This window comes from Nyctibius grandis, chromosome 10 (assembly GCF_013368605.1).
Source record: "Nyctibius grandis isolate bNycGra1 chromosome 10, bNycGra1.pri, whole genome shotgun sequence".
NCBI classification, from domain to species: Eukaryota; Metazoa; Chordata; class Aves; order Nyctibiiformes; family Nyctibiidae; genus Nyctibius; species Nyctibius grandis.
Window position 1 is genome coordinate 25073265 of NC_090667.1, and position 22244 is coordinate 25095508.

Here is a 22244-nt window from a genome sequence, read left to right on the forward strand (position 1 = left end):
GTCCAAAGCTCACAAACAACTCCTGGGACAAATCTGAACCTTATTGAAACCAACCAGAACAACACTCCCGCTGCCTAGGGAGCTAAAACACTGAACTTACAGACATACAAACCAACACAGAGACTACGAGTAAGAAACAGAGTAAAGCCTCCAGTCGCAGCGACATTATTACATCTATCTCGTTGCAAAGTTTCAAGTAGATCTCAGCACTAAATCTGACTGAGCTGCCCGTCTGTGCTCTGCCAACCCTCTCCTCTCCAGTGAACGTCTCTGCGGATCCCGCAGGTACTTCTCTGCTGCCTAAATACAACAGTGATTGGAGACCGTGGCATCTCTGCTGGGAGCGGGGAGGTAAAGGAATACGGATGCCATCAGCTTTCCAAGCCATGGGAGGGCTTCCCCTCAGATCCCCCGTAGTCCCTGACGATATATTGTACCGGGCAATAAGACATTCAAACATCCAGGCATGAGCCTTGTCTCTGACCAAGCAGGTAACACACCTAGAGAAATAAGCTGCAACTGAGATGTCCAAGCCTGCGCTGAGGACTCCGAACACGAAACAAACCCCTTCAATCGGAATAATCGCTATCAAAAACTAAAGAGCAACAGGCAGAGTTCTGCTGAGCCAGCATATTGACAGGACGTGGTTTCTCAGAGGCTGCAGGGCTTCGGAGACTGAAGCAGCTCATCTGGTTTTCACCTGTTGTGCTGCACAGGGAAAACACGTTCTCCTGGGGAGAGGAATCCCAGAGATTCCTTTTTACACTGGCAACATTCACTCTTTTTTTAATTTCCGAACTTCTCCTTCTTTTTTCTGCAAGTTGTTGCAGGCTTTTATGGGAGCACGGCACTGGTGGGAAACTCTTCGTAAGCCTTGGCTGAGCACTGCTGAGGACCTGCTGATGGCGAGCTGCAGAAACTGGGTTAGAGCTTCCTAAGTTGAGAGCAACCGTGTATTTGGGAAAGCAATTTTTTCTGGAGCTTTCTAACTCGGTAATCCCGTTTGCCTTCCTTTGCTTCAGCCCAGCGCCAGCACATCGAAACATCTCGCCTTTTCTCGTAGTGGGGCACGTTTTCTTCCTCCCCATCGCTTTATTCCAGGGGATCCTTCCTGGCCTCTGTTTTGCTCTGCTCCCTACAGCTGCGTTCTCCACCTCATGGTCTGTGGCCCAGTTACCGTCTCCTTGATCAGGCACATCTTTTCTTACAGAAAGGTGGCAAACTTGAGGCTGCCTCTGTTGTGACGGTGTCATGAGATTAAACCCTCGAGCATCTCTCCGCACCGCCTTCCTCAGCGGAGTCGGTAGAGGCACCTCCTGAGGTACAGAACAGTTTTTCTTCTGACTATCCCCCAAAAAGTGACTGTTAGCGCAGCACATGCAAGGATGGTTAGCACAGCTCTGTGTTTCTAAACCGTATTTCGCATCCCGCAAAGAGGTGTTTTCACTACCGGACACTGCTGTAGCCATGGGGCTGACTTTCCCTCCCGAAGCTGTGTTTAGGTCACCCTGAGCTGTGCCATCCTCGGTGACCCGGTTCCTCCCAGGGGAGTCTCCGTGCTGCCCCCCTACTCCCACGCAGGGGGGCTGAGACAGACCGGAGGAGCTGCAAACCCCCCTGCTTTGGCAGCGCAGCCAGCACGCATTTTCCTCACCCAGAACGCAGTGCTGGCATGGGCCAGGGGAGGTCTGGGAAGAGTTATCTGTCATGTGAGGGGGGAGTCTGGCACTGGAAATGAATGTGTGCAGCTCAGCTAAGGTGTTGGGGAGTTTCAAGAAGTCTAGTTTTTCACACAGCTTCAGGTGCTGATCACTCAGCTGAGCTGGCAGCGACTCCAGACCCTCCTTCAGCAGCTGGACACTGGATTTCACATCTGAAATCTCCATGTCTTTCTGGGAAGACAGCAAGCAGAGAAGAAGCAATAAGCAACACATTAAAAGGTTCAATAATAGTATTCGAACAAGAAACTATGAGGTACTATGTATCAGTTAGATCCCGTAAGTTGGGTATCGACCCAAAGATCAGCAATTTATATCCCTCTGTGTAATATGTATTCTCAAACTGTCCCACAGAAGCGAGAGGTTTGGGATTGGGGCGCACCCCTAACCCACTGTGCTGCCCCCTCTCCCAGGAGCGCTGCCTTTTCACGCACTGGCATGACCCCTCCTTGCTGAAAGCAGCTGTTGCAGCACAGCCTTTGGAGAAACCAGACCCGTCTGGGAGGTCTCTGACAGTTCATTCTTTTGTTTCTGACACCCACTTGTTCTTTTTTGACCTCTTTTTTCCTCTCCCTGCAAAACCATCCAGCTGCACGTCTGTGAGACACTCTTCTCTTGCAGGCATGTGAGGGCACTGTTGGGCTCCCTGCTTACTGACCAGGGTTTCATCAGAGCTTACAGCACCACTAGCCAGCGCTTGGGTAAGCATCCGTCACTATCTGGCCTAGAATTAGCATTTTAATATGCCTTTCCCTCTTCATTATAACAGGAGCAGTCTACTTCATAATCCGGCATTTGAAGGCAATTTAATATTCAGTTAATATTTTGAAGAAGTGGGAGAAATTCAGAACGAAGATTCAGAATAAAAGATTTATTTCTGCACTTACGGCTGCCAGTCTCCTCTCCATCTCCAGCAGCGCCTGCTCCATTTGGCTTTTATCTGTCAGGGCTTTCAGCACTGAGCCACAGTGACTTTGAAGAGCATCTTGCACTAAACAGGGAAATCAATAAAAAACACATTTGGTCTTTCATTTGTAAATGTGAATAAAGTACTATCAATACTATTGCTACTTTCACCACAGCTTGGCATCAAATACTTCACTGTGCTGTGCAACCCTAGTGATTCCCCTGCTGAGATCTCCCCAAGCCCCAAGCAATGAGCAATAGGGTAGATGTTTAACACAAAGCACTTGCAATTTATAAGATGCTGCATATAGGTTTTGCAGGGATAAAATTTATGGAATCACTTTTCTGTTGCATTCTGTTTCAGTTTGGGGCCAGCTGTGGTGTGGTGATCAAGGCCATTAGCAGTGAAAGCCAGGGCAGCTGCCCCAGGCTGGCCCACAGGTGTGTTCTATAACATTGATGTCACGTTCACTATAAATGGGAAAGTTTGCTGGGGAGGAGGCTGCTCTTTGCCTTCCTTTTCCCTTGTGATCCCTGGAGGGACTTGCTACCCATCTATAAGATAAGTATAATTTTGTATCTTTTGTATTAGTACTGATATTGATTTTCTTATTTTATTAAATCTGTTTAAATTTCAACCCATGAGTCTCCCTCCTTTTCCCAATTCCCTTTCTCTTTTGGGGAGGGGATACTGGGTGATAGAACAACTGGTTATTGTTTAGCCCTGGGTGCGGGCTAAAGAGAGACAGCCAAACCTTATTTACTGTGCTCTATTAATAAGGCAGCTGGAAACGAAAAGCTATGCAAAGCTGCAGAACTCGGTTGGCTCGATGCAAGGAAGGCTGAGGCTGAGTTGCCTGCCAACTTCACAACAGGCATGGCCAGGGGAGAGGGATCCCAAGAGAGCTAACCCACCCCAGTGTAACTGCCCCTCTTCCGTAACCAGCTGGTGGTAAACGAGAGCTTGAATGTGTGATGGGAAGAATAGTAGTGCTGATAACAGGAAGGAGATGCAGGAGATCCATGGCTAAGAACTACAACCAGAGATGAAATGCACAGGGGGCTAGTAACCGAAGGAAAGCTGCCTGAAGGGATAAGGGGAAATTCTGAAGGAGTGTGCAAAGAACTGGGATGTCCGGTGCTGGGCATGGGAAGAAATGGGGACAGAAACCGTCTGAAGCAGCAGCTGTGCTTAGTGCTCCGCAGCTGCAGCTGGAATCCTGGAAGGTACTGGGGGCCCTGGCAGTGTCCTTTGGGGGCATAGACCCCTGGGAGGGCTTTAAATTAGAGCAAGATGCTCTTGGCTTCAGTTAGTCTTGTTGAAACACTGATTAAAAAATCAGAATTTTTGTTATGTGATTGGACAATAATGTAACTCCCCCATGCAGCTGCAATTATTCTTACAGGAACCACTGCTGCCCCTAATACACTACAGCATGGGAACGCAGCCTGCAGCGTATGTGGACATGAAATATCCTTGGCATTCTTATGGAAGTCTTCCTTTAAAATCATAAATTAGGATGGAGAGAAAGAGCTGTTTGCTAAATGTGTCTGGTCTTTGCAGCGAGCAGCGCAGGACGGTGTGTACAGATGATGAGGCTGGGGCAGAATGTTGGCGGGTCTGAACAAAACAGGATGCAAAGCACTGCTGCTAAAACAAAGCGTTGCCAAGCCAAGGGGCCGGGAGGGCTGAAACTCTGGAGTCCTGGACTTAGCACTGCACACCCGAGAAAAATCAGAATAAAGCCTATGTCCCAACAAGTGGCTACAAGAGCTCTGTAATTAATTAATCCTCTTTTGCTATAGATCCAATGCGTTTGACTTTGGTGTCGGTTGAGCTGAGAGCCCAGCTGAAGCTGTTCCCGCACGTGGGGTGTTTATCTCGGCTCTTCAGGGCAGCACCTCTTGCCCCAGCGAGGTGTGCTCACAGGCTGCAGAGCCTCAGAGCACTCGGGATCTCCGCTCCTCCTGCCCAGCTATTTTCATTAAGCTTGCAGGGACTTAATTACCTTGGTGAGCTGTGCCCTGCTGTCAGAGTCTAGATGGAATTGGTCAAAGAGTTAAAAACTGTTAGGGAGAGGCAGGCAGAAAGTGATTGTAGAGGCTTTGTTTCTGTAAAAAACAGGGACATTTTAAAAAGGTACATTTGGGAAGGAAGAAGAAAAGAGATCTGAGCAATTATGGGCTTACTCATTTGTTCTCATATTGTGCAAGGCTTTAGAAGAGACCTTAAGGAAAAGCATACTCAAAGACATGGAAGGAAATGGAATAAAATGGAACAAGATTTTATAAAAGGTGGATTGTGCCTGGCTAGGTGACTACTTAGACAAAGGCAATGCAGTGGCCTTTCTGTAGCTTCAAAGCTTTTCAGTGGAAGTTGTCATGCAATATGAAAAAAGCTGAGGAAAAATAAGTGGATAAGCCTCAATTAAAGGGAAAACATCAGCTCTTGAGAGGAGTGGCATGAGGGGACAAGGCGGCTCTGGAAGGTGCTCCTCAAGACCTGCTTAAAATCTGCCATAGTCACCTGGGTGCAAAAGCCAGCGAGCATTTAGGTAATCAGCAGGTGACACAAAGATGCAAATGCCAGCACCAGGGGCTACAGGTGAGACAGGGCAGCATGGCGTGTGCAAGCTCTGGCTGATGGGAACTGCTGGGCACCCTGGGGTGGTTGGAAGCCACACACAGTCCCAGCTGTCCGTGTGCAAGGAAAAAGAGATTGAACTGGGACACGTGTGGAGAAAAGCTACAAGACGATTAAGTGCTTAGGTGGTAATCTCTTATGAAAGCAGATTGAAAGCATTTGGCTTATTTGGCCATGCGAACCAGAGGTGTCCAGTGGCATGGGACTGGAGGTGCTGCTCCAGGGGTCGGGTGCCTGGTGAGAGCTGCCTCCCAGCAGCAGGGAACCCCCGTGCCAGGCTGTGTTTTTATCTTTATTTGCCTTCCTCCGAAGGAGCAATGCTTGGGCACAGCGCACGCTGCTGTCATTTGGGAGAAGGAACCCTGCAGTTGCCATGTCCACGAGTCTTCCTCACACGCATGGAGTTAAACCACCTCCTGGACCTGGGCTCGGGGGGAATGTGTCAATTTTTTCAGGACGCCCATCACCACAGGGCTTTGCCTTGTTCTTTGTAGGAGCGTGGCTGATTTCTGAGGATTATCTGCACATATTTCAGCTAATAAGCACTCTGCTCTTACAGGCAATTTGGTTGTCCCTGCTCTCTCACTGCTGTTTTTAAGCTTTTAGTCTTTTGCTCTGACAGATTTAGACTTTTTTACAAACCACCAGGGGAAAGCTGTGGCTTGCAGCATGGGTTTGTAACGGTGGAGTGAATGTTTGAGTGGGCCTTTTAGACTTTGCATCTCCCTGGTTAGACCTAAGGGCTACGTGCAATCTGAGAGCAGGTTTTGGGGAGCCTGCCAGCCCCTGCCTGGCCTGCAAGCCTATAAAGAGGAGGAAAGTAGCTGTGACTCAAGGAGGAAACTACTTTCAAGTCACTTCATCACCTTCCATCTCTACATAGAGAGGATGTAGGAAGGTCAGCATCAGCAAGCTTACCTCGGCTTGCTGCTCTTCCCCATGTGCTTAATTTTAGTTCAGAATTATTTTAAAAACTTTCTGATTTCCCCTAGTCTGTCTGTTCTTATACAACATGGTATCCTCAGTCTAAAAATAGCACTGCATCCACTGGGCTTGTGATCTGCACATACATTTGACTCAGCACAGCACGCTGCAGGCAAGCAACCAACAGGCAGTCTTTGAACGTGTTTCATTTGTACATGTAGGAGTATTTTGCGGAAAAAAACCACCCTTAGTACAGAGGAGGGGCAGTCTCCTTCCCTCTCTGGCTTCCATACCAGAGGAGTGTTCAGACTTGTCAAACACTATTAAAGAAAATAAAAATGAGTGTTCATCTAGACTTAAAAAAAAAAAAATAGGCATTGAGAAGGCCAAACTAGATCAGATCAAGGATCCTGTTAGTCAAGCCTCTTGTCTTTGAAAATAATCAAGAATTGCTGCTTTAGAGAAAGTTTTCTTCAAACAAACCCTGCAGCAGATCATTATTGAATAACTTGATCACAGAGGAAAAATCTTTACTCGATTAATGTGTGGCTTATGCAGAGACTTGTCTGTCTTAAGGTATTTTACTCTAAACAAAGCAGTTTTACAACCTGGAACATCACTGTTTTGATTTGCCATACCATTGTCTTTGGATGCTAGTGGTTTACATTAATAACATAAGGAATGTGAAATCTGGCATGAGATAAAAGGCTGTAGGACCTCGGGGTAGGTCTGCCACCCTGTGCTCAGAGGGTTCCCCACAAATCAGCCTGCACGCAGGTGCAGCTGCACTCCCAACAGCTGAAAACTACAGTCTGAGCAGCCGAGGGAGGGAGTGTCAGCCTCCCAGGCGAGGAATATTAAACAGCAACTGCTTCTGATGCCTATCTATCATCTTCTATGCCACTCATCCTGAGATTGGCACTGACAGCGCAGAGGCTTTAAATAACACTTTTGAGGGAGGTTGGTCCCCCTGCACTCAGGTTCAGTAGGGGAAATAGGAGGTGGTATAAACCTGGTGAGACACGAGCAGGGATACAGCTTTGGAGCTCAGCGGAGTGCTGTGTTTTGTCCCTGGGCAGTAACTGAGCTGTGCCAACGGGTGAGACATTTGGGCTGTCACAGCTGCATCCTGCTTGGACATACCCCGAGTAGTCAGCTGGCAGGTTTGTGCCTGTTTAGCTTGGGTCCCCTTCTGCAGCACGGCAGAAGACCTCTGCATCAGGGGACTGGGGAATGAGTTGCCCCCGATCTCAGCCTGCTCTATGGCAGATAGTGCCCAAAGCCCTGAAGTGTGATGTTGAGGGGTTTCAGTAGTCACCAAGACAACCGCACATCCTCTTGCCATCCATGCCGAGGTGTTTTGGAGTCTGGTTAAGTCCCTCATGGCAATAACTTTCATTGCCAGTCACTGCGCAGCTAGTGAGCAGCTGCATGGGAAAGGAGTTTCCTTCATCTGTTTTAAACATTTTGACTTTTCACTCTCTACAAATGCAGAATGTAAGGGGACTGTCTGGGTGTCCCAGTCCAGACCATACTGTTCACAGCAAACAAGCTCACATCACACAGTTATAAACACAGTGAATTCCCCTAGAAACCTTGCCAGCAACTACTGGGCCTGGGCAGTCTCGAAGCAGTGCAGCGTTGTGCTTGAAGTGTCGAAGCAGTCTTGTGGTTGAAAACTGCCTGCCAGGCACTGGATTTTGACAGAGAATTGCATCAGCTTGTACCTCTGTAAGGGACATCTTGCACGTTATTTGTCACCCTTGCTGGCAGGAGGGGCAGAGGGCTGCCTGTGCTATACTGGCTGGCAATATGCTTCTCATTTACTATGGTGTGTGTGGAGGATATGGCTGTTAGGTGTTGTGACAGCTGGAGCTACCAGATACCAGGAAAGCAAAGCAGTTCAGGGAGGGCTAAGCTGTGAAAATTGGGATTTGTATTAAAAAAATAGAAAGTTTTGATAGAAGCGTGGGTATATAAATGAAAACAAGAAAAATATAAAAAGAAACGAGTTACAGGAGCTGAAACCAGAAAGAAAGAGCAAACGATGAGTGGGCCAGTCAACCAGAGAAACTCCATATAAGGTGGAAGAACTGGGGACATAGGCTCTGCTTGCCTCTTTACATCCCTGTGCACAGCACACTGAGATGTGTGCAAGGAATAGAGCAGCTCTGCCTCTGTGGAAGATGCTCAAGCAAATGTTATCTCATCTCCAGTGCCAGACACAGCTCTATCCGCTGTGTGCAAGCACATATGGACAAACAAAACATTTTTTTATCTTACCACATAGAGCATGCCAGCCCAGCAGCATTTGGTAATGCTTTGGAAATACATTTTGAAAAATATTTTCTGTTTTGTTCTCGCCCAGGGGCTATGTAGACTGAGCCAAATGTGCTTGCTACCCACCACTATAAATGAGGCCTGTGATACTTCTTATATGCCTTTAATGAAGACAGGCTTGATTTCAGGTTCCACCTTTCTTTGCTTTTCAGAGCTGTTTGAATGTCCTGGTGTACTACTTCTCCCTTTGAAGAGAGGCTCTTCATCATCTGCTTTCCTCTCCTACATGTGAAATCCTCCACTGCCAAGGATTTAACATGTCTCTACCATGTCACCCACGTCCCAAGGTATTGTATCATCAGCCACTGGCATTCTGTGCTTTATCAGATCTGAATTTAGCTCTTTAGCACCTGAGTTTAGGAATTTTATACCAGTTTTTCATGGAAATATTGCCTCAGTTGGGATCTTTTCAAGGCACTAGTGCAAGTATTTATTCAGTGGGAACTTAATTATCCATCACTGTGATACCAGTCAAATGACAGTGTTTAACAGCAATTAACCAGTGACAGATGAAACTCCCAGAAATGCCAAAAGAAAAACATTGTGGAGCATGTGATGATTTTCATTACGTAGTCAACATTCTGCAGCATGATACATTAGAGAAAGTGCCAATTTTTCTTTTCAATTACATTGAAAATCTAGCAGCAGGCACCTCTGGGAGGTTTCTCATTTCATTCAAGGCACATTTATTTAAAACGGGTATGGAGAAGAAACAGGACAGCTGAGCAAATGATATGGAATGAAGAGGGGGAATTGTGAACAATAGATTTGATTTTCAGTGCCATGACAACAATTTCTGTGCAAGAGGTATACGAAATTAAGCAAAGTCGTGCTGCAGAGTGGACAAGTTGAGGCACTGAAGTAATTAGGGGATGGGCAAATGCATGATAGGAAGCTGCTTGTGCTGGCCAAAGCAGACGGGTTCTTGCTTACATTAAGGTCCCACCAAGAGCAATTGCCAAGCACAGCAAGGGAGTGTTCTTAGTATAACAAGATTGGTATTTCAAACGTACTGTCACGGCCTCTCAAAGAATGCACCAGACTCCACTTTTTGCCTGAGAGGTCTGTGTTGACTTAAAGGATGTCTGTCAAAGCTGTGCTTCATGGAAGCCCCATTTTACTGCACAGTAATTATAGTGCTTTTGTGAAGGTCTGCTGCCTTGAACTCACAAGGTACAACTCACTGCACATTTCTTGCATGTATCAAAGCTGGCTTCTTGTCCTTGCACAGAGCAGGGCAAGCACAGAGCAGAATCCTGACAGGGTGTTGATAAAAAATAATGCCAGCATTAAAAATTAATGGACTTCAAAGGCTCAGATCTAAGCCAAATTAGAAACAATTTCTCTGAAGCACTGTCCCTCAGTAAAGACTGCTGTGACTAGCCATTTCAGAGATGGAGCAGTTCAAAAGTATTTTACATTATTGGCTTTTTGCAGAGGTCATCTTTTTAGCATCGCAAAAGTGTGCTTCAGTATGTGCTGCTTACTTAAGAAATGAGCAGTACTAGTTTTGCTCATATCTAATATATAATCACTTCAAACATAGAGGAGAGATGGAAGACTTCAAACTAACATGAAAATCTGAGAAAGCCTTAAAAACTGAAACTGGATACTCAGGATATAAATATCTAAGTTATTTTTACTGTGTATTCCATTAGTGCTCCAGATATAGTCTAAAAATTATCATACTCCAGGCAGAACACAAAAACATACAGGTGCATTTATCTACACGTGCATGGCATCTAACCATGCAACACCACACTTCTTTGACACAGGAGAGCAGAGAAAAGGAGAATATAACAGAGTAAAAATGGAAAAATAGACCAGTCCATACCATGGATAAGCCTTACTTGCTCTTCTGCTTTAGGAAGAGCAGCTGTGAGTGTCATGACTTGCCTAGTTCCCCCCACCTTGGAGACAACACACTGACATTCGACAGTTTGACTGTGCCCTCTGCTGTTAACTGCATTACAGAAAGGACTTACGGGTCTTGGAAATGGTGTCTAGGTGAGCCAAAATGGATTTGTTTCTTGAATCAAACATTTCTCCAAACTTGTCCAAGAATGCTTGCAGCTGCAAAAAACGAAGGTAAATGAGAAAATTAATACATTGCCCTTTATTTGTTTACAAAAACACAGCCCCAAATGCCACAGAACAACGGCTGCAGATTGTGGAATGGAAGAGCCTGAAAATGGTTATTTATCTGTCGCTTGAAACAGTTTGTCCAGCTGTTGTTTGCAACCCCAAAGGAGATCTGGAATGGCTCAAAAGACTCATGAAATGTTGCAGAAGTCTTAAAAGATTTTCAAGTAGAGATACTAATCTGTAAAAAAAGCATTCATAATAACATTAATCAAATTAATTATAAAAGTGTTAGGGGAGAGACCACATTGACTTATTCCCAAGAGTAGACTACTTTCTTCAGGCAGAAGGAAAAAAGAATTGATGTTTGCAGACAGCCATTACAGCCTGTTCTCGCTGCTGAGACCCAGAGAAATTCCACTGCTCACTCTTAGGCAAGGCCCTACAGACTTTGACCCTAATGACAGGCCACAAAGACAGTGGTATATGCAAAAAAAATGACAATTGTTGGTTTAAAGTATTCGAATGCTCAAGGTAAACAGTGTAATAATTCAAATAACAGCACAGTAAATGAGAGAAGGGGAATGCTCTGTAGCATTTCTAACTCTTCACTATTCTGCACTCTGAATCTGAATTAACTTACCCCTTGAAGCCTGTCTTTGATACTGGAAATAAAGGTGCTTAAAACCTCACTAAAATGAAAAAAACAACAAGTATCAGACAGACATGTAAGTTACTGAAACAGACAGATGTTGAAAAGATCACTGTAAACACGAGACATGAAAGGCTGCAAGGCATAGCCTAGTGTGGTATGTAAGCACAGAAATTTGCTTACTTCAGGGGGCATAGACCTTTGAAGTCACCTTACTTGTTTTAGGAAAGCATGGATTCTGCTGTGTAGGCTAAGGAAAAAAAAATATATGCATACATATATGTATATCACATATGTGAAATTTTTTTTTTTTTAACTCTCCCATTTTTGGCCTAGCATTTGTGCCTCTCTCGAAAGTTTTAGTTGGCATTTACACAACTGTCCCTTAGCTGCTGGGGTGTTACCACTACACTATCTGCTCCGGAAGGACCCAGCCTGGGCGGAGGTGATGTGCCAGTTGCTGGGATACGTGTGTATTGTCTTTGGACTAAAATAACTGGGAAAAATATGGGAAAAGCTTCAGCATCAACAAAGCTCAAGCCAGGAAGAACAAATACTGCAAATCCTTTTCTCTGGAGATTACGCCTGTGGTTTCTGTAATCCATCCTTTTAAGCTGAGCGAGCCTATCAGGACCAGGCTATATTCATGATTCACCTATCAAACCAAAATGCAAGGAGAGCTGCTAAGCAAAGTGATAATCTATTTCCTCTCTGAAGATTTGGGTCATTTTAAATCAATCGTTTAGTGATCCAAATTGCAGCAACCAAAAATGTGGAGGCCAGGTAGAGCCTAGTTATGAGAATTAAGCAGGGCTTCTGAAATCTTTTTGGCTTATGGAAAGAAAGATATTAATTTTATTAGTCAAACTTGTGGGGGATACAAATGGATAAATTATACATTTTTCTTTGTAAAGATAATATAGCTGTTTCTATAAACAGGCTTCTAATCTGCGAGTGAGTCTGGAGTGTAGGAAGGAGCATAATTCATTTAAAGAAGAAATAAAGGATAATTAAGATTTCTGCCTAAACATTTAAAACTGTTCAGTTCTCATAATTCACTTACAAAAACCCTCCTCTTCTCTAATAGGCACCAGAGAATCAAATTTTGCCTTATCAGAAGCATAGTGCCCATTGCAAAAGGGAAAGAGATACATAGTCTGATTTGATCAAAGGCTTCTAATAAAAATGTGTTTCACTTTGATGTTACATTACAAAATGCACAGCGCTAAGAGCTATTTATAGGTGCACTGGGGAGTTTGCCATCTTTCAATTTTGAGCTTGAAATGGTTAGCTCGTTCCTTAAAGTCCTTTAGGACATACACGTACAGTTAATTCTTAACATCTGACAAAGAGCAGATGCAAATTACACTTGTCTGTTGCCGAAACCACAAAATATAAACAATCTTGTATACAAGTAAAATACTAGAGATGATAGGTGCAGGTTTGTGAAGGTGTAATCACTGCATCTTCCACTGCACACACATATGCTTGGCAATCTCCTCAGAGTCCCTTTGATTGGTTCCAACACAGTATATAGAATTTTGAGAAAGATGGGCTTTCACAGAGAACCAATACAGAAAAACCCCTGCTGATTAGATAAAGAAGGACAAAGGTAAATTCAGGCTAGAGTTTTGTTGTTCCTTGTGGCTTATGGCTGAGTGTGTTACATAAATCCCATTGCAAATAAACCCTAGTCTCTTATCCCGTGACTCTTTCCAATGAGAGATTATTTAAAATCTGAAAAGATACTTTTCTTGGAGAAATGCACAGCTATGTCATGTATTATTTTTAAGAGGGGAAGAAGGAGCTGCAGGGAGTGATAACCACCAGCACAGAAAGAATTTCCAATGGATGTCTACATACCGATCATATTTGTCCTTTATTTTGTTCTTGTTCACTTCAAAATTTTCCAAGACATTTTTCACTCTTCCTGCGCCTAAATTAAGTGAAACTTTTTCTCTTGTATCTTCATCAAATAACTGTGGTTTTGTCTGGTATTTGGTAAAAACACTGGGCTCGCTCTATTGCACAAAAGAGAGAGAAAAGTTGAAGTATAAAAATAACCAGAACATTAATTAGAAAAACACATTTGCGTAGCAAGTGCTTTGCAGACAGAGAGCACAGTGATTGGACGTGACAGATTAGACTGGATGAGGAGATTAAGAATTTCATGAGATTATGGCTCACTTAGTGTGCCTAGTTAGGTCAGCTCCCCCTGGAACTGAGATCCAGCCCGAATCCCTCCAGACCCAGGCTTTTCTCTCATCTTGAGGATTTTCTGTTGGTTGCGATCATCAGGTGTGCAGATTTTTTTCCTGTACACTCAATACAGAGACTATAAATGAATTCCAGTGTTCCTGGAATTGTGGGAAAGTTAAAGATGTCAGTGGGAGTTCCCTGTGCAGGAATCTAAAGAAAATCCTATTGAATTTCCTCGTGGATGACATTGTTTTGCTGCCAACTAGCAACATCACCAGACTGTAGATGAGTTTTTCCACATGCTTCAATATACATTTCAGAACAATAAATTTAATATTAATATGAAAGCTGTAAAGACCTTCTTCATTCTACAAACTTTCCAGGCTCTGTGTGACCAAAATGGAAATGCCTTTTCCTTAAAACATAAGAAAATGCAAATTCCATTAACTTTTCCTCTTTCATCGTGAAAAGTGAATTTCCTTTTTTGGTTGTTTGATGAGAAGCTGCTGCAGTTAATGGACAAGATCCTTGGCAAAATGCATAGGACAGCAGATAGGATCTGGAACTAGAGGACAGCTGAGCTGGCACCATTGCTCTTTCCTAATCTTTGGTCTCAGGTGCCGTTATTCAGATCTGGTGGTCTCTGTTAGTGCTGCAGGAACTATTTTAGTGAGGCTGCTAACATCAGAAACCACATAGGAGAAAGATTTTCAGCATTGAAGCTCTTCATCCAAAATCATTCAAACATCTGCCATAACAACAACACAGCAAGGTAATTTTCAGTCCATGGAAGTAAATACTGACTACCTCTGTCATTCTTGCAGCAAGCTAATGAAGAGAAACACAGTATTTTTCAAAGAGGAATAGATGTAATGTTCTACCTTAGCTAGGTGTTCTAAAGATATTAGCTTGAGAATAATTTCATATTAGTAATGAAAAAAACGTGATTAAAGAAAATAATACCTATCAATAATAATTTATAGTAATCTGTTATAAATACTAGGTTTTCTGCTGCCCAGGCTGCTACTTTGTCTAGTCACAGTAAATATGTATATGTACCAAGAAGATAACTTGATTTCAGCATTTGCAAATGTTACCACCTGATTTCAGCATTTTCCATTAACTTTGCATGGCGGCTGTGTGCCTGCACAGGGCTGAACGAGAGCGAGACTCACGTCCTGGGAGTTGTGCTGTCCCAGCTGCGTGCCCAGCTCCAGCGGCGCCGCTGCCAACTGCACGTTCTCCGGGCAGAACTGGGAGCCGAAGAGCAGCTGAGAATCACTCAAACTCGAGTAGTCGCTAGGAGCGCTGCTCCGGATGGAAAACTTATTAGGCCTGAAATGGAGCAGAGCGGGTTGTGAATGAGGCTCGAGCAATTAAAAAGCCAAACAGAAGTCCCTACACGACCTGTTGGAACTGTTCAAGCGTTGCCCGCCCCAACATGCTCATTTTCACTCTCCACTCGGAGGGTGCTGTCCCTATAACTGGATAAAGTTTAACAGCGTTTTGGCTACACAACGCCAGCTGGCTTGTCTTAAACTGTGGCATCCATACAAACACAGTGTAGTAGCTCTGCATTCACCTAGCAGGGGTGAAGGTGTTTCTCCAGCATGTCCTGCAGACAGAAGACCAAAAGTAGGACTGGCCACCTAACTCAGTTCATCCTACCTGCCTAGTCAGTCAGTCCTATTTTAAGGGACACCTTGGGGTTTGCTCCTAGCAAGCGCCAGGTCTCTCCCTTTTCACTACTCTGGATAACAATTTCCGTTATAAATCAGATGCTGCTGGGCTTATTTGGAAGGCAGTTCCAACAGAGTAAACCTTTCTGACTGATAGCTGACATTTCCTGGGCATTTATTCTCCAGATGCCTTAAGTCTGACACACTGGAACAACAAATAAATAGACAGCATACGGCTGGACAAACTGATCTGAATTGTTAGAAATATTTCAAACATAATAACATGCTACTCAAAAGTTCTCTTGTTTCCCCTGAGCATTGCCCAAATAAACCTTTTCCAGCTAGCCTTGACTTTGTGCTGTGTTGCTCTGTTTCTACTCCTCTCCAGAGACACGGCTTGTACTGCTTTATGGATGAGGATCGTGGCACAGTACCACCTTCCCTCAGACAAGGGTTTCCCTGCACAGCTGCACTGCTTCTCATGCTGTTGGAGGCTGGCTTCAATTTTTTCCTAGCAAAGATACAGACTTTTTTCATTTTCACATGATCACTATTCCACCATTCCACATCCACAAGGTCTGACAGAGTGCTTAGGCTAGGTCCAAACATAAGAAAATCTGGGCCAGGTTTATACTCTCAGTTCTTGCTGTTTTTTAAGCTATCAAAATGGAGAGATGCGTTGCTGCCTTTGGAACTGGGAATTACAGACCAAAATTAATGAAAAAGACTCTTGTGCAGGGTTTTCCTTCCACATCAAATCATATAAGTAAAGCAGGAGGAACAGGAGATTAATTCATGTGTGTGACAAAAGATCATCACCCCAACACTTATTAGCAGTGATGTGCTCAGTTAATCCCCAGTTTTGGAAGGACCCCAAACATCATACACACAACAGGGAAGGGATTTAGTAGCAGTACTTGAACTGCTCAGTCTCCCTCTTCATTATTTAGTGGTGTCAGTGACAATATCGTATTAATACTTTTGGCTTTGAACTCACCGAGCACACTGAGCTGCAGGCAAAAATAGATGAGGTATGGGTTTCTGGATTCTCAAAAAGCCTGATAAATCTCTCTGAATTCAAAACTTCTCCCTCTATCTGTCTCTGGACCCCAAATCTGAGAGGACTTTATGAGCCAAGTGACTTTCTAGGCTCGCTCTGCACTGACGCTATGACCAAGGGTGGCTGTCGGCTGCTCGGGAGCCTAATTTTTCGATCTTAAGTCCACAGCCTCAGTGGTTGGTTTAGGAATGATGGTACTTCTGCAAATTAGGGGGGAGATGAAAGAGATGTCTGTCTTGAAGACACTCATTCGCCTGAGCAATGCATTTCTTTCTCCCTTGCTTAACACTGCTGGTAATTAATTTACTAAGAAGACCACCTGGGCAAGACATCAGCCTGGCCACACTTGGCCCAGGCCTATCCCTGATGGTGAGATCAGACAACTGTGATCAGAGCTGTGATCAGATCCACTATCAGGCAGCCACAGCTCTTCTAACCGCCTGAGCATTCCCTTCAGGACACCTGAGCTGCAGGGATGCATGCTCCGTCCCAAATATAAACCCTTCCTTATAAACAGCGAGGAAACATCCTAGATATTTAATCCCGGTTAGAAGTCCCTCCTAGGTGATGCAACAGTTTACCTCAGGAGAATTTTTAGCTTTCTGCTAACATGAGCCATTCCCTGCGTCGTTCATATGTTTGTGCCCATAGTGTTCCCATGGTATTGGCACTAGCATGTGTGTCCAAAGCAAAATCAGCTTTAGATATGTAAGACAAGTGCCATTGTAAGGTCTTGTCAGCTCCAAAAAATGCTAAATCATCCTCTGTTGACCGATGGAACGATTTCTTTTTCCCACCTAACTTTATGCAAGGTGTTGCAGTATCAGCAGCTCCAACCCTTTCTGTAATATGAGTGTGATCTAAAAAATCCGCAGCCCTCTGCATATCTGGGGAGCCAGCTAGCTCTTCGCTGTCTCAGCTTCCCTGTTGTCAGTGGGAATTCCGCCTCCGCAGGAGAAGCTAGATCTTGTGGGAGCCTCTTCCATTTTCCTAAGTTCCAGTTTCCACTTCCAAATATTTTAGCACAACCATCTGCAAATGTTCACCTTTCATTCAAAGGTTCTGCCTTGCCCCCAAGCAGCTGCTGGATACAACGCCCCAAGAGAAACACAGCATGCGATAAATACCCTCTTCTTGTGTTTCCTAGATGTTTCCAGGGTCATTGACAAGCTGAAAATTCATAACTATAAATTGTCATAGGCCTTATCGGTCTTTTTTAAAATCGTTAATTTTTACTCTGTTGTTTGGATCCATCCTTACGCGCCAACACCAAGGTTTACGCGTCAGTTGGAAAAGCAAACGGAGTCTTCTACAATTTGCAAAATAACATCTATCTGCAGTGCTGCTGTAAGTGATTTTATTTGGTCCTGTCATCCCCACCGAGCCTGTGCCAACATCCCTCTTCTTCCTGAGCACTGTGGGTGAAGCTCAGTTACGCCTTCCTGACACATTTCTTCAAAGTGTGGTAAAGCTCTTTCCCGAAGAAGAGATTCTTTTTCTCCTGGTAGTCATCTTGAGTAGGACCAATGTCAAAGTTCCTCTTCTCCTGATTCCCCTCCAGAAAATCTCCCAGCCCTTTCTGCTCCTCCTCATTTAGTGACCAGGGCTGCATCACAACAAATCCAGTCGAAATTCTGGGAGTTGCTATTCACCTGCTCTTCTTCCTGGCTTTAGCCTGTATCTATAGGAACTGTCTCGAGCTCTGCTATGCTGCTGTCATCGCCACTGTTTGCTGCCTGCCAATGTGTTCTGCAAATGAGCAAGGATCAGTGCTGGCTTTGGGTGCAGGGGAACTTCAGCATCCAGGGGCCTGGAGGAATTTACAACAAGGAGTTTTAGCTGCTGTTGTCACTTTCAGCCATTTGCCATCTCTTTGCTGGGAATGGCCACAGCATAAAATTATTATTCTGCTTTCTGTCCTCTGGAACGGCATGACCTGCTTGCTGCAAACCATTTGGGCCATATCCTAAAAGAAATTCCTACAAACAGGTTTTGGCACTAGCCCTAATGCATTAACCACCACGAAATCCCTCTCAGTTATTCGGCTCAGACACTGCCTCCAGTTTCCAGATTTTGGGCTCAAGGTCCTTCTGGTTTTGTTTTAATTCCTCAAGGTCATTTTTACTATCTATGAGCCACTCCATTATTCATTCGGCTGTGATTCAATAGTGCCCAGACGTTCCTCACCTTGGAAATCGTGTTAGCCCTTTGTCCTGAGCCGCTCGCCATCACAGGGCCTTTCCTTAGGGGGAGATTGGGATTTCCGCGGAGCAGCCCTGTTTACTTACACAAATGTATCCCCGACCATATTAAGACCCAGACATCTGGAGTCAGGGGTTTTTTTGCCCCCCTCAGTCTGAAGCCATCTTCCAGCCTGTACTTACAGACCTCATTTCTCATTCCTCCCAGGCTTGAGATTTTTACGGCTGCTCTGTTGGTCTTTCTCTTGGCAGTCTCCTTCATTTTCTGCTTATTCTGGGACCGTAAGGCGACTTCAAAATATGTGGCCCTGCTATGTGGGATGGAATTTCATGGGATAATGGATCGAGTGAGGTTGTTAAATTTGGAAGTTTTTTCTCAACAGCAGAAATAACCACAGAGAGCAGTGGCCCAAGTAGATCTTAACTTACAGCATCTCTTTTGAATGTCTTTAATATTTTCATCTTATATCGGCCTTACACAACTTCTGGCAGGTTTTCTGCTTCTGATGTCTTTGGAACTAGGTATGTTAGTAGCTTTCATGCCTTTAGCAAGTTACTGCTTTTCTCACAGAATAAGAAAATTCTCTTCAATTTAAAATCATAATATGTTGGTTTCTATTTTTCTATTTTTTTATTGTCTTTCATTTCTTGAAGGTCACCTTCTCATTTTCAGTGGTCATCTTTACCATGCCAGGCTGGTACTGGTCCTTCTCGCATCTGATCTGGTAGCTGGTACACATTTGTTCTGAGCTTCAACATGAGGTCTAAATAATCTCTATGCCTCAGGCAAGTATTTAAGCCTTTTGGCAGTCCAGTTTAATTTCTTTTTAATGAGCTTCCTTATTACTATATCAGTGTCTTTTTTGAAATTAAACAGTTGTGGATTTTTTGGCTTTTGTTGCTCTTGCAGAGATGCTGACTCCAGTTCACCACCATCACTCTTACGGTAGCACTACAAGAGTAATACCCTGGACTTGTGCGCAGCTCAGGGCCAAGGCACGACGCGTCTCTTCCCTTGGGAGTTCCCTGGCCGAGGCAGGTGTTTATGGCATCTGAAAATGTACTTTCAGCATCACGCCCCGGTGATGCTTATCCAGTTGATAAAAGGCTGATTGAAGCATCCCTGCTTTTGCGGCAGCTGTTCTCACATCCTCTGCGATCTTTCTTTGCCTGCCCTTCTGGCTGGGCAGGCAGCAGTGCTTCTCTAACGCGACACTTTCCCTAGTTAAGTCTGGCATTTCAATCCACACAAATTGTATCATTTGTTGATACACTTAAATTGAGTCTAAGCTTTCTCTACCATATAGCTGTCATTCTATCCGCATGATAAATAATTGGCACCCTGATATTACAGTGCCCAACTAGATAATCTGCCATCTCCTTCATATCTAGGATCTCCATTGTGTCAATATTCGTACATAAAACCAGGAAAAACAGGGACTTTGGTTCCCCAACCCTATTTCTCAGGCTGCTAGTGGTTATGAAGAAGCACATGTGCTTACAACAGGGAGATAACGAATAAAACCCAGAGCAATCTTGGGCTTGTGCAGAACCGCTGCTGTGAGGATATTATGTCACCAGAGCTCTGCATTTCCTAGGGACCTGGTGGCAGCTGCTCTCAGAAGGAACGCTCTGACTCAAACTTGCAAAGAACTCACAGCGTGATTCATACCCTGCCTAGATTATATGCTGATTTTACATTTCATTTTCAGAGCTCCCTGAAAGACAGGATTCTGGGGATTATACAGTATACCCCGCTGTGGTGAGAAAGGTTTCTAGAAACAGAAGTGAGCCAGGAAAATGTAATAAACATCTTTCCCCCTATTTCAAATACACACACACAAGCACACGCTCCTAGGACTGACTTTTTTTTTCCTTTAGAAAAAGTTAATTCGCCACCTGAGAACCTTCTCCCCTTAACTCCCCCAAAAACCCAGCTGCATTTTTCAGTAACATTTTATGCCCGATTTGACCCTTTTGAACTCACTTGCAAAACATACGGAATGCTGAGGAGTGGGTGTTAAAATCTTGCCTGTGTTTTCCTCCTGCATTAATAAATGAGTGAAAAGGGAAGACTGTAGCTGACAGATACTTTGTAAGAGGAAGGAATTCAAACGATCCCTTTCCAAACAGGCACCTGTGCTTCTTCCGTTTATTTTCTTTCCTATTCCATGACTCCACAGAACTATTTATATGTATATAAAAAAAAAATATATATTTTATATGTATTCTTTAAATTTCCCCTGCTCAGTCTCTGACCAGAATGAAAGTCACAGATTTTCAAACTACTCGGAAGTAACTTCTTGAAAACAAAATTAAAAAAAAAAGAAATCTGCAGGTACCAAGAAGACAACAGAACTATGCAATGCCTATTTATAAAGACAAAACCATGGCAGATATAAACATGTTTTTCCCTGAATTAGCTCCCCTTCGACCCCTGCATTTGTGCAAAATTCAATTAATTCATATATATATGACAAGTATTTTTATAATGGGCAAGGAAATTACTACTGTGTTTTCATTATCATCCATCATTATGGTAACATCAGGCCAAAGAGACAGTATGACTAAAACTGTGAATTTGAACAACCGTAAGTTATGTAAGTGGGTTATTTAACTAGCAGAGGCTCAGGGGACCAAATTCATCAATTAGCTTCTCGAGAGTCAAACAAGGGATAAATCTTGCTCTGTTTTTTTAGCCATGTGATGCAAAAGGTGATGCTCTGCTGTAAAAAAAGCAGCCTGTCTTAGGTATTTGCTCTCCAGACGTTTACAAACAAATAATATTTGCTGTTTCACTAGACATTGTAGATGTGGGGAGTTCTAGCTGCTCTTTGACTTCTGCTGGGGAAAAAATTAAGCCATGTGTATAAATGCAGGATATGGAATAATTCTAGAGTTACATAATGTGTAATAATATTTCAAATCACGATTCATTTTGTCTACCCTCTGCACAAGACGAGGGGGAACATTTAACTTACCTAATTAGATGGAGACAGGCCACAGGACTTCCCCAAATAAATGCCAAATAAACAGAAAACAGCTTTCAGCTAACACTGGTTTTTAAATTCCCGGCAATGGTGGATCTATGGCAGGATGGGAGCAATGCAGGCACAAACAGGATCACGGAGTGGGCTAATTAACCACTATTAACCAGATAGCAATTAACCATAGATCAATTTCAGATGTGTTTCACCCCATCACCGTCAAACACACAAAGTGTTTAATTTTATAGACAATTTCCTCACAGATCTCTCCTCCCCGCCCCACGGCCCAGGCTCACCCGGAGGCTGTCGGTGTGCTCAGCATCTCCTTGATATTCCAGACGTTAAAATTCATGGTTTTTCACAGCTGACACCCTCTCTGGGAGCTCCCGGCCCTCACCATGGCCCCTGCATGCACGGCCTCTGCCCCTGCCTCTCCTACCCCCACGGCAGCCATGCTGGCAGGAGGAAAATGGAGAGAGACAGATCAGCCCCGCTCGGGGGGAGTGTGTCCCTGTGCCCCCTTGCTGTGGGGAGAGCCTGGGGGCCACGGCCCTGCAGGCCGAGGGCAGGCCCGGCCGACATGGCCACCTCAGGGCTGGGCCTGGTGCCTCCCCACAGGCCTGGGGTGTGGCCGCCTGCCTGGCCTGCCTGCCCCACTGCAACCTGGGGGTCCCGGCCCCATGGCCTGGGGCTGGGGGTCCCTGGATCTCACCCTGGGCTGGGGGTCCTGGCCTCATGGCCCGGGGCTGGGGGTCCCTGGGGTCACCTCAGGGCTGAGGGTCCCTGGATCTCACCCCGGGGCTGGGGGTCCTTGTACCTCACCCTGGGGCTGGCAGTCCTTGGATCTCACCC

The 22244-nt window shown here is 44.6% G+C and overlaps 1 protein-coding gene across 1 annotated transcript; it reads right to left on the reverse strand.

The window, feature by feature from the left end:
* Positions 1 to 569: 569 nt before the first annotated feature.
* On the reverse strand, positions 570 to 21744 carry IHO1 (interactor of HORMAD1 1). Its single transcript, XM_068409724.1, has 7 exons — positions 21689 to 21744; positions 14641 to 14800; positions 13130 to 13287; positions 11258 to 11306; positions 10518 to 10605; positions 2606 to 2709; positions 570 to 1892 (listed from the first exon to the last, which is right to left on the reverse strand). The coding sequence occupies exons 1-7, from the start codon at positions 21742 to 21744 to the stop codon at positions 570 to 572; spliced, it is 1938 nt and encodes a 645-aa protein (XP_068265825.1).
* Between the last annotated feature and the right edge of the window lie 500 nt (positions 21745 to 22244).

Excerpts from the sequence above, each read along its gene's own strand:
- IHO1 (XM_068409724.1), bottom strand. The coding sequence starts at position 21,744 with ATGAATTTTAACGTCTGGAATATCAAGGAGATGCTGAGCACACCGACA. Across the intron at positions 13,288-14,640 it reads GACAGCACAACTCCCAGGAC|AGCGAGCCCAGTGTTTTTAC; the intron begins GTGAGTCTCGCT and ends TTTGTGCAATAG. Across the intron at positions 10,606-11,257 it reads TCAAAGACAGGCTTCAAGGG|CTGCAAGCATTCTTGGACAA; the intron begins GTAAGTTAATTC and ends CGTTTTTTGCAG.